Source organism: Amblyomma mixtum, chromosome 2 (assembly GCF_055824585.1).
Source record: "Amblyomma mixtum isolate Tamu chromosome 2, ASM5582458v1, whole genome shotgun sequence".
Classification (NCBI taxonomy): domain Eukaryota; kingdom Metazoa; phylum Arthropoda; class Arachnida; order Ixodida; family Ixodidae; genus Amblyomma; species Amblyomma mixtum.
In genome coordinates, this window is record NC_143013.1 from 203,326,894 (window position 1) to 203,339,879 (window position 12,986).

At 46.6% G+C, this 12,986-nt stretch overlaps 1 protein-coding gene across 2 annotated transcripts in view; it reads right to left on the reverse strand.

Annotated features, from left to right (window-relative positions):
* LOC149362275 (glutathione S-transferase 4-like) overlaps window positions 1-3,873 on the reverse strand; it is a 28,565-nt gene extending 24,692 nt beyond the window's left edge. Inside the window, exons 1-2 of one of the 2 annotated variants that reach the window (XM_089572966.1) lie at window positions 3,760-3,873; window positions 3,326-3,646 (exon numbers count right to left, since the gene is read on the reverse strand). In XM_089572966.1, the coding sequence (XP_089429092.1) occupies window positions 3,326-3,466 (141 nt within the window). In that variant the 5' untranslated portion in view covers window positions 3,467-3,646; window positions 3,760-3,873. Of the gene's footprint in view, window positions 1-3,325; window positions 3,704-3,759 lie in introns of those variants that run through there. The other variant, XM_089572967.1, reaches the window with a different exon arrangement.
* Window positions 3,874-12,986: the final 9,113 nt, after the last annotated feature.

Consider the following 12,986-nt stretch of genomic DNA (forward strand, 5'->3'; position numbering starts at 1 on the left):
TCAGCATAAGTTCGTTACTCAGGGCACCAAATCCCCGCAACGCATTCCGACGCTGGACTCGGAACGCGCGTCTTCAAAGCTGTCGCACTCGGCAGGACACATGGATGACCTAACACAAGCTTCTGAGACCGCGGCTATGCTCTGATTGACACTGACATGCTGTCAAGTGCCATCGTTGAAAGCTGTGCGTGTAAAGTGTGCGGTGAGCAGCTGCTCGAAAACGCAGCACGAAGAGCTGGCGTTGCTTGCACTTACTCTCTCATCTGCGTAAGGTGATCTTCTTCACATCAATTCCAGACGTCAAATAAGACAACGTCTGGTGTAAGGGATCGTTAGTGTACGCGGGGTGATCGGAACGCGGCTGGGATCGCTCAAAGCGAAGCGTCTGCTTTCTCGGAACGCGGCCGCTCACGAACGCGCCAGGAAGTACGGGTGTCCCCCGCCCCGCGGTACCGATTCGCGCACGTACTGGCACGAATGTGTATTTGTGTTTGTTTTTATATTTATTTAGTGGTAGAGAGGGTGGTTTACCTTGTTGAAGCCGGAGGGCTGGCCATGCCCTTGAAGAACCAATCATGTTAAGAGCACAACATGATTGGAAGCTACGAAATGTGGGCCGGGCCTTTAGGGCTTTAAAACCGGGCCCCGGAGCCGGAAGCGGGGTTCTGCGCTAAGGTGAGATGCTATGCATCATCGGCTATGCCGAGTACGGGCCTCCTCTAGTATTAGCCAGATCCACCCTTTTTGTTGTTTGTCCTTAGCTGTTTAATTTGTCTCTAGTGCCTAAACTTGTATATGCGGTAAATATTTGTATATAAAACTTCAAGTATTTGCCTTACCCCTGCATCTCAACTCATCGCGAGACCGTCTCTGACGGGGCACCCCTGGTGCGAAGGAACGCTTAAGTCTTCAAGTGAACAAACCGTCTCTGGCGGGGCACCTCTGGTGCAAGGAAAGAGAACCTGAAATTTACTTCTGGCCTCTATAAAGTCAACATGAGGACTGCGCATGCCTTACGATGCACAGAAAAAGGTGCAGCTGCTGGGAGCGACGACTTTACTTTGCATACAGGGTTGCACAGCTGGTTACAAAAGAGGCCCGAAAAGCAAGGCAGAGAACGAAAAAGAGAACGATTGACTCTGGAGGTGACTACGAGGCTGCCGGCTATTGATCTGATACATCTGCATGCATTTATAGTGTGCAGGGTTGGAATAAAGCGCTTTCGGTTACTTCAAAGCTACTTATCTCGAAATGTCTAATTTCGCAACCTTTGCCCCTTTTTCTCAGGAACCACTGAAGCTAGAAACATCATTTTTTGCCAACATTTTTGCAGCGTAAGGGGCAATCTACTGAACCAGAATTATAAAAATTAGTTTAAGAGATTTTGTTTCACAAGCTATTCATTGGCCATTTTGGCCTAAAAAATGAGTACGTTCACTAAAAGTAAGAACAAAAAAATTCCTCTTCTTATTACAAAATACTCCTGGTTCAGTAAAGAGAACATGGGAAGCTAATTTCAATGATACCAATATGATTGTTCTAACCTTAACAGATCCTGAGAAAATGGGTCACAAACATAGGCTAAAATACATTGGAGGTATAGGGCCTACCCTGTCCCCTTAAGACGTTATGCGGTACCTCTCGCAGCGGTACCAGTCTGGCTGACTGGTTGGTGCGTAACGTTCATCTTGGAAGCTGCGATTATATCTGTCCTTTGCTTTGTAATGATTGTTCGCGCAGTTTCGGTGCCCCAGGCCTGAAGGACTTTTTGATCGGAGATGCTTTCGCATTTTTCCCGCAACATCGTACGACTGACATCTCTATGTAGGGCCGCTTTAAAATTTAAAACGCTACACAATAAATTAGAGACGAGAAGTTTAGCGAGCTAGAACACCTGCGAGGAAAGAGTACCCCATGTAAACACACTCGAGAAAGTTACAGCTGAACTCGAGAACATCTGCACGCACTCTAGAATTGTACATGAGGCCACCCGGTTTTGCGTATGTTGTATGTGCGATTTGTCAAGAGTGGTGTGTTTCCCTAGTTAATTATTCATGTTGGTATCCACATTCAATAGCCGGGTTCCATAACATCAGAAAAATAAAATGTAGGGAGAGGACAATAATCAAGTTTAGTAAAACAACTATGCATAAAGAAATCAATCCCATTAGTCAACCAAATAACAATTTCTTCAGTGCGTTCAGATTGAGTACATAAGCATTAGCATAGAGGCGCCGGTCCTAAAGTGAGGAGAGTGATGTCACCATTACTCTGATATTACTAAACTCAATAACAAAAAAAATATCGAGCTAATAAAATAATTTAACCTAAAACAACATTGAAGCATTGCTCTTAGGAAAGATCACCTCTCGCCAAATGGGAAAATCTTTAACATACGCACTAAACAAAACAGGGATAATAAAGCGAACGAGGCTTCCAATATATTTTCAGAACTTGTGCCACTACAGCAACAAGAGAACAGCCAATTGCCGTTTATGTGCACTACAACGCATGATTGTTGCAATTTTTAATGACCCAACGCGAAACCAATTCTTCTTTGCATTATGGTTTAGCTTGCAGTTTGAAACAAAACAATGCAGCACTTTACTTTTGGGGCACAATTCCTAGCTGGGGAAGGCCTTTTATGAAAATTTTAATGATAAATCTCGATGATAGTTTATCTTTTAAATAAAATGAGGCTATTTTTAAATTGTCAAATTCGGTAAGATTTCAGGCCGCAACTAAAAAAGATGGCTCATATTGAAGTACGTAGTTTGTCTAGAAGTTGTTAGCAGAAAGCTTACAATTTTGTGAAAATATTTCAGCGCTAAGTATCAGCTTGGTCCTTTTCCATGACCATCCTGTAGCGTGTCGTTTTTGAAAGAATAGGTTTCGCCACGATGTTCCTGTTTTATATGGCGCGAAGTTTCAACCGAGGACGGTATTTATTCCCACTGATTCCAAAAGAAGGGTTTGCATGCAATTGCTAAAGGAAGGTTGAGGTTGAGAAAAATTTTTATTTCTTCTGCTTTGATCTAAGGTTGTAATTTTGCGAAATCTCAAGCCTGCATTTTCCACCCATTGCACTGCTTGAGTTTTTCTTTTGAAGAAATCTTCCGCATGTCTTGCCACACTACAGCGCATTGCTTTCGGTCGTCACATTCACCTATCACACACAAAAGTATCACTTTGAGGGAAGAAATGGTCATGCGGCCTTGGTGAATTTCCTCTGCAGAACACGCCCATGAGATGCAAAAATAGCCAGAAAGCGTCATCGGCACCCGCTCGCACTCTAGAAGCATTCCGAAGATATCGTCATACTTACCTTGAGAAAGTCTTCGGAAAGGTGTTCCTTGTTGATGAAATCCAAGTTCTTCACGCTGAGCTCCACTCCGATCTCCTTGGCCAGGGATCGGATGAAGCCGCAGGGTGGACTGCCGACGAGGTTGTATAAGACGATGGGCATGGCGATACTGAGAGCAGGAGCTCGGCTTTCAGCTCTCCAGCAGAGCGCGTCGACGAAACTGCGGCGGTGACCGCCAGTGGGCTTTATGACTGGCGACGAGCGCGGGAAAGGAGGCCGATCAATGCCGCTAGACGTCACCGCTGCCACGGCTTTGCTGTCTCTGGCAAATGTCGTCGCCGGCTGCGAGCACGTGATGTTGTCGGTAGTAATGAGAAATGGATGCGAGAGCGCAGGAGATAGGGGCGACGGACGCCTGCCGCGAGTTGTTATGCGTTACGGAATCATATACGAACCAGGGGAGGGGCAGGTGAAAACGAGGGTAGACCGGTTGGGAACGGTATTTCAACTTTTTTCCCTTTTTATACTTTCAGCCTCTTGATGTGCGGGTCAGTGCTTGCTCTGAGTAAAGAGAAATAAAAAGAAGTGCCTTGAGACTGTGCTTATCGGAGCAAATATCTCGAATAAGCTTTAAGGGAAACGAACATAAAGAAGAGGACTGATGTCGGGGATTGATTTAAAATGCAAGCACTTAGCCAGTGCTCCGTAATATACGTGGCAAAATAAAAGCCACTGAACAGCCACAAGACTGAATAGTGATGCTTAGGGGGGTTTGCCACGCTTGTATGTCGCCTGTTTAAGAGGACACTGAATATCAGTACAGTAATGGCTGGGTGTTGTAGAATAGGCTTTACTGGACAGTATTACAACCGGCTGGCATGTCTCATGACTTTCATTGTAATTTTTTATATCAACACATGAAGTAATAAAGCTAACCCTAAAGTCTCTGCCGAGGCTTTTGAAATGATGCGATGCATATTCGCTTGCTCGTGGGGTCACAAAAAATACATTCGACTCGAGTACGCCAGCACGGAGTTAAGAGTTGAGAAACTGCGATTAGCACTTTACTGTCATGTTTCTTTCTGACTGCTTGCCATAACAATCCGGAGTATTTCTGATGTCTTGCGGGTGTTTTATGCAAGTTGCTTATGCAACACACTATCGTCTTGTCACCGGCGCGTTCTTCCATACCGTAGGATATGTGCACATAATAGGAATGGGCACAGGTGAAGATGACCATAGAGAGCACCGGTGCATGCGATGCACAATCCTTGCAGGTACAAAAGCGATAGAACTTAATGGGACTGAGCGCCGTGACCTGCGCACAGATGCTGGGTGACAGGCGTCAACCTCTACACTGTCTGCACTGAAGAGCCCTTATTGTTCCAGTGGTTTTGCGCACTCATGCACAAAGTTCAAGTTATCGGCTGCCGCTACTTCTCGCCAATTACGCACGACAGAGATTACGCTGGGGATCGCTTTTAGCAAATGTCCGCAGAAACTTTACTCTCTGGCTGTAGTCAAAGGCCACGAACGATTCCTGTTGCGTGTGTTACCACGCACAAAAGAAAACGCAGTGTGCTCAAAGGCAAGCGGATTTCCTTACCTTGCTCCTAGCTCGAAGTAAGTGAGCTTCAGCCTCTGCTATTAATTGCCGCCTGTGCTGGCTGCCGGTAGCTGCTGAATACACATATGCTACAATTTTCTTCTCGGGCCTCTGCGTTTAAAGTAATTATATGACGGTGTTGAGCAAAACTCTGAGCATATTGACCAGACACCGTCACACTAATTTGTGGCATGACGTAGGATTATTTTGTTTTAAAAGCCTACTTGACCGAAAGTTTACTTCGGCTAAATTTGCGCTCGATATAGTGTCCATGTTATGAACAATATTTATTTATAATATTAGGGCTGTGAAGTGTCTAGTATCTTAGTTAGAAGTGTTGAAAAACCTCGGTAGCAGACGACGCAGTCCCCTAGCGGTGTGCTGGACAACTACCAAACCTGACCGAAAATGACGTAACATTGAGACACCGGCATTGCCGGCTCGCCAGTTTCAGGCGTTCTGACGTGAGTGAACGTCCTTTGTAAGCCCTTCTTCTGGCGCGTTTCTGGATGTTTTTACCGCGAATCTCGATGATCTCTGAGAAAAATTAACTGCTGTTATCATGTCGACGAAGTGCGTGTCGGAAAGGAACATGCGGAATGCTGAAAGCACCATGTATACCTCTCGGCAACTGTCCTTCACACCCGATCTCGAAAGCTGGTGTCAACTGTCTGGAGCTAAGGTTTTAATGTGATTTCCCGTCTCTTCTTCAGAACAGATAATGGTGGGCTCTTGACGCTTCTACCGCACGCTAACCCCTTTTGTGAATAGGGCTTTGTCAATAGACCTCTCCCACTATACATCATGCATCAGAGCATGTACAGAGGGCAAAATGCATGTCTAGAACGGCCGAACTGCGTGCTCCGGGCCGCTTGGAGCTACGTGCGCGACATGTAGCGATATAACGCTTGGTTCGAGACGACGGAGTGTGGGCATGCGTGGCCAAACTGAGAGCGCTGCCTGTCTTTTCGGGGCTCGCAGGCGGCCGCGGCTTTACCTCCTGCTTTTGTGGTTAGTAGCACTGATTTGCGCTATCGTCTTTGAAAGGACATACGCGGCAGAGCGCACACCACTGGCTTTTTTTTTTCACTTTCTTTTTGTGCGCTTGCACAGCTCTGGAGAGGAGCAATTCACCGCATCACACACGTGCCGGTGTACTGTATCGTCATCGCGGCTACGACCCTTAGATAAGGGAGCGAGGTTTGGCATTTTGCTTTCTTCGGCAAATGCCAAAATAGGCATGTGATTATTGAAAGCATACTGGGGCCGCTGGTAAGGTGGCCACCAAGACCAGATATGCGATAACCGGAATAAATTTTTGCACCCTGCAAGTGAAACAGACCAGATGCGTGAAGGCACTGACGATGGCGCCACGACTGACGCTAGACCAAAGGAAAACCATCGCGGAGATGGGACGGACAATGTCCCAAAGAGCTATAGCTCAAGCTATAGGGCGCCCTTTAGCCACCGTCAACAGTGTGCTGCAGGCCTTCTAAAAATAAGGCCGACTTAATGACGCTCCGCGTGGCCCGCCATCAAGAGCGACGACAGAAGAAGAAGGCAGACTTGTCGTCGCTGGAGCAGATTATGATCCGGAAGCGAACATGTCACGAAGCGCCCGGGAGCTTCGTGACATTTTCGCTTTGAATGCATCCGCTCAATCAGGAACAGACTTCATCCAGCGGGCGTGAAAAGTAGAATAGCTTCGCAGAAAACACAACTTCGTCAATTGGATCGGGACATGCGCCTGGAATTTGCATCAGTGGTGGAGGACTGGACACCAGAAAACTGTAGGGCAGCGGTGTTCAGCGATGAAGCCAGTTTCTGCACATGCTGGGGCCAGCAGAAGCGGTTGAGGAGGCCGGGAAAAGCACGGTAAGATTGTAATGTGTTTCGATGTGCTCGCCAGTCGGAGATTATACAGGGCGACTTCGTTCAATTTGTCAAATTTATATTTTAAAGTAGTGCAATGGAAAGTTGGACGAGTTGGTATACGTTTATTTTAAAACCAGTGAAACGTAGGTGGGGGCAGTCTTAATTGTTAAAATGCATAGCGCAGTGGACATTATGTTGGTAATAGAGATTAAAGACGCATAAACAACTTAAATGACTAATTTTATTTCGCGTTTCAGGGCGAAATGATAAATTGCAAAATTGAAGGTTCTGAATGTATAATGCTTTACGTTTTCGGAACGGGCAATGTTATTTGAAATACACAACGTCAAAATCGCACTTTTAATTGTTCGTTAGTTGCCTTTTCCGCACTGCACCCTCAAAAAATTGTATTCTCAAGCTTAATCAGTGAGTGCATTTTATGATGATATAAAATACACTAGATTTATTTCAGGTATTATACTGTGCGCTGCGACGGCATATTGAAAACCTACAAAGCTGGAAAGGCAGCATAACGAGCTCGCGGACGGACATTTGGCGCTCCATATTTCGAACCATAATCCCTTCAATCTCTTCAATGCGTTGTTCTCTCGTCGCCTCCTGTCTTTCACTGCTACCACATCAGGTATCATTACTTCTAATGACAATCTGGTTCCTCTAATAACGCCGGATTTCACGATTTGCAGAGACGACGTGTTTCAGTCAGCGTGTGGGGAGCCATCAGCTAAGATGGACTAGGGCCCCTGTACCGTGTTCCTGGACGTATGACGGCCGAGGTCTACGCGCAGGTGGTAGAAATGTTCCTATTGCCTTATGTGCTTGATGGGCCGTTTCTGGATGGGATGTATCACTTTCGACAAGGTGGAGCGCCTGTGCACACAGCGAAGGCTGTCCGAGACCTTTTTGAAAGTCTTGGCGTTACGAGTACTCCATGGCCTGCAAGAAGCCCCGACCTAAACATCATAGAAAACGTGTGGGGACTGATAAAAACAAACCCTATCCAAGAAATCCGGGATCTCTAATAGCGACCCAGATCATCCGTGGGAAGCCATAGAAAAGGAGTGGGGACGCCTTCGCAATGACCGCGCTCTCGTCGGCTCCCTCTACGAGTCACTCCCGTGGAGAATCGAGAGCCTAAAGAAGTCTGGCGGAGCCCCAATCCGTTATTAGCTTGTCCACAAACCTGTGGAAAAAATAAAACAACGTGAAATGAGAAGGCAGCTATCTGTTGCATTTTTATGAGGAAAAAAAAACAGTGCAGTAGAAATGACCCCGCCGCTTACGCTTACTTCACAGCACCTTGAACACTATATCTGCCTTCCTGCAGTTGCCGAAGAACCCAACATGCCAAACCTCGCTCCCTTATCTAAGGCTGGTAGCCGCGATGATGATGCAGTACACCGGCGCGTATGTGAAACGGTGAAATGCTCCTCGGCAGAGCTTTGCAAACGCGCAAAAAGAAAGTAAAAAAAAAAATAAGCCAGTGGTGTGTGCTCTGCCGCGTATGCCCTTTTGCAGACGGTAGCGCAAATCAGCGCTACTAACGACAAAAGCAGGAGGTAAAGCCGCGGCCGCCTGCGAGCCCCGACAAGACAGGCAGCGCTATCAGTTTGGCCACGCATGCGAACACTCTGTCGTCTCGAACCAGGCGTTATATCGCTAGACATCGCGCAAGTAGCTCTGAGCGGCCCGGAGCACGCAGTTCGGCCGTTCTAAACATGCAATCTGCGGTCTGTACACATTTCGGGCCCGATTGGCAAAGCATGCCACGAACTGAGGGGACTATAATTAGAAGAAAAAACACTTCGAGGCGTCTGTAATCGGGAGAATAAAGAGGAAGGGGGACCACTCGTCACAAGCTAGCTTAGCCGGTTTAGAAGCGACGGCCACGTTGTTAGAAGCGAAGGTCACGTTGTTTACACCGGGCAGTAGCCTAAGGAGCGGTCTGCTTCGTCTGAAAAGGAATCAACATGAAGCGTTTATTGCAGGCACAGCTCTGCCCAATGCGCAATAATGCGGTCGTGCACCGAGTGTATTTGGTGCCTGAAGGATTCTCAGGCCGGGCAGAGAATCCTGGAATGCCACACTAGCGTTACTGAAAACGTCGAATTTCTTACTGCCTCACGCCGTTCATACTTGAGGTCGATTACAAGAAGCTTCACCATTGCCATCCGAGGCCCGTCTCCAAGACCTCAGAGACCTGAACACATGTCATTTGAATGATAATATCTTCAAAGAAATGCAACACGTAATTTTGATTATAAGTTCTGCGTTATTACTCAGTCGATACAGATACACTGCCTACCGGCAATCTCCGTGGTAGGCGTATACGGTCGACTGGGGTCCGGCAACCACTTACGTTATTCTATCTAGGTTTGAAAAAGGTTAGGAAAACTTTCCATCACAGCAGTACACGGGCTTTAAGTTATTCTGGGTAAATACAGTAATGCTCGTAGTTCATAAATCTTTGTTCATTTGAACCGGCATGTACATTGCGACACGCAGTGGCTTGCCCGACCGAGGCACGTAAAGATGAATCAGCCCACCATCGGCACCGCATTGATGCCACGGTCCTCGAAGAGAAAAATATGTATTTAATTTGCAACACCAATTTTGCTTCTGGCTTACGCTTTCTCTTAACTCAGCGCTTAATTCTTAAAATTCTTAAAATTCTTAAAATTCAGAGAACAGTGCGATTTATATGTTCACGTTATCGGAAGACCGATTCTGCAACAGACATGCGTAAATCTTGCGACCTGGAACTGCTCGAAACACGACGAAAAAAACAACGTTGAAACTGTTTTCCAAATCATCAGGAATCAACTAAAAATAAACAAAGAAACATATATTCACCCCCCTCTAAAACAAAGTGCGCGTTTAAACCACAGTGCCGCAATACGGCCGTACAGAGGCCACCTATATGCTTTTCAAAACTCTTTTTTCCCCTCATGTATTAATATATGGAATGGTCTTGCGGAATTCATTGTCACAGCTCAAAATGTCAAAGAGTTTGAGAACCTTTTGGAATTATATTCCAGGCAACAGTAATTGACAACTGATCATGCTGTTGTTATGATTTCCCTCATCTTTGTTTGTTAAGTTGTTAAGTATTCGTGTTTTATTATGTTTTTGTGTCTTGTCGGTGCCTGAGGTTTTTCTTCCTTGATAAGTAAAATAAAAACCTCCCCTGTTATGGCCCTCATGTGAGGGCTACAGTATCCCAATTAAATAAATAAATATTCTCTACAGCTCCATTTTTAGACATCCAGCTGTTTTTATTGATTTACCTCGGGTTCACAGCAGCTGTTTTGAAATTCCTGTCCGCAGGCAGGGATGCCTTTCGACGGGCGAGAAAAATTGGAATGAAAAGGAGAAAGCAGGTCATTTTTTTTCATCAAGACAATAACCATATTACACGCACAGAACAGCGCACATCTTCTGTTGGCACGCACGTACCCGCTCAAAAAAGCCGACTTTATAATACCAAAATTTTTTTCTACTTGGCCTCCAATTCAATATGCGTCCTCTCTTCGAGATGTCCGAACTTTGCACAAGCTGTAATCTAATACTGCCAGGCAAACAACGCTCAATAGCACTGTGGCGCCATCATCTTCGCTGTGATTGAGCGAGGAGTTTTCTAGCCTACTACAGCAAATAAAACACTTTGACATCTTTTTCTGGGAGGTTTCATGCGATTGAAGATGTGTGTTTTCATTTATAACCAGTATTTATTGCGCAAAGTGCTGCACGTGCTACCGGTACCAGCGCTTAGCATGAGCCGCAACAAGCAGACGCTCCGAACCTTTCCGAACTCCAGTCTCAAACATGCGTCACTTCCGGCGGGTGGCAATGGCGCCCGTTTTTCTAGTTTCTCTATTGAAAACTCGGATTTTTGCGTGCCGTTGGCACCTTAAGGCGGGTTCAGACGAGCGGACCGGATCGCGGATGGTCCGTGCGCGTGAGCGCAGTTATCGTGAGGCGTGAGCAAGCTCCGGGAGACGGTCCGGACGTCGAGCATTCACACGAACGCAGCGGACAATCCGCGCGTCCTCTCGCCCCCGGCGTGCTTGCGCTGTTTGCGTGGCTTCGAAAACTCAGCTGCCGAGAGTTTCAACATGAACGCCGAGAGATAACGTCGTCTCGCCGCACTGGCTGTAGCCATTGAAGCGTCTGAGGACGAGGAGGAAGCTTTCGTGGCTAAAAACTTATGTTGGGCAAAGTCATGGTTGGAAAAAAAGTGCTTGGGCATGCAGGACCTCCTGTACGAGGACCTACTTGAATGCGACCCAGAGAGTACAAACGCTTGCTGCGGCTGAGTCGAGAGCAGTTTTACCAGATACTGGCTCCCTGAGCGCCTTCTTTCCAAATTCACTCAAATTAGAACAAACAACAAAGCAAAGCGGGCATTTACGCACACGCTCAAATACACAGTACGTCGCAGTGCAGCATACGCGGAGTGAACAGCGCAGTGAGCGAAACACGAAAAGCAGGACACACAATGCCGCACTCGAGCTGCAAATTCGGCGAAAACTGCGTCAAAACGAAAGGCGCCAGCACGGAGCAAAGCCGACTTCATTCAGGATAGCTAGCCAGACGAGCGCGCCTAGAAGCAAAAAAGAGCAAAAACACTCCCGGTCCGCGGCGGAAGCTCGGTCTGCGCGGACTGAAAAAGGCGCTCGCCTATTTCACTCGGTCCGCGATCCGGGCCCGGAAAAATCTGCGCCGCCCGCTCAAGGTCGCTCAGAGCCGTGACGTTCCCGTCACGTGGAGCGCGGAGAGCGCTGACGCGCCCGGACCATCCGCGATCCGGTCCGCTCGTCTGAACCCACCTTTAACTGCTTGAAAGTGGAACATAATGTTTTGTGGGTGACATAGCTGGGGGGGGGGGGGGGGGAAGTTTGGTGAAGTAGGCCTTTAAGCTGGTACTATATACGACACTTGACGCAAATCCTTACCATGAAATTCAATATTTTTAGGTGCTTTGATAGCTGCGAGACCTCGTCAACCTCTATTTACATTTTTTTTCAAGGGGGCTCGTGAACACTTTGGGTATTGAAAATTATCTGAATTGAATTTTCTTCAGTTGACTACAAAACCAGCAAGGAGGACACAAGCGATACGTAGTTTCCAAGTAAAGGCAGTTTATTCAGACGATGCACGAAGGTGAAGGATGACTATAACAAAAACGAGTATTTACCGCACTGTCTACTAATTTGTATATGCGACGAATCTGTTCTGTCTATTAAGTAGCCTGAATTGTGAAAATAGTTATCCGGCCCCCAAGGTACTGCCTGGATTCTTCGACTATCCTGCCACTATGCAGTTGCTCATATATCTCGCGTATGAATATTTTAATTTCTGTGCATATACCTCTCACTGCAATAAATTCTATTTCAGACGTGAAGAACTCTGGTGGTTGCTGAACAGTAACATGTGCTCATCCAAACCAGGAGACCTGGAATGCGATCCTCCGCGCAAATGTCGGTCTTATTGATGGTCGTCTAGGTTCTATCTGCGCCGTAAAACATCGATGCCCATCAGGAAACATACAGGCGTCGTCTTATAAAAATCGGTCATAGAAATGATGTTCAGTAAAGAGGACTTTCAGCCGCAAGGTATGCGTCGTTCCTGGCAGGGCGTTGCTTTGCGTCGCAGCTTTTTACATGACGTTCACAATGCAGGCACAAAATCACAGAGAGATGTTAGAACGTCCGTGAAAAGACTACATATTGCGTGGTAAGATCCCGGTTTTCGAATAATTGGCAGCAGTCTGGAACGAAGCGCCTGGTATCGCCGGAGGGGCACTGAGATGCGCATATCTATTTGAAGCAGCGCTCTCTTGAAAACACATTACACAGTTTAACAGAATTCATTAAGTTCTGGCTTATTCGAATGACCCTGAATGAAACCTCCTGTTACCAACATTCTTGCATGATCTCGCATGACGCCGTGTATTCTGGAATGAAACTTCCAGTATTCCGCAATTCTGTCCACTTTCTATTATTAGTAATTTTCAAGGGGACAACCCTTCCAGGGGTTGCGGTGACAATCTTTTTGGAGTCGATCTAAGATTGAGTTTGCTTCTCCTGATCGATCAGTGAAATTCGAGTTGAGTAGCGATGGTGATTTGCTTCTACAATTGCACTGTGATAATACCAAATCAACTTTAAGACGACGCCTGGC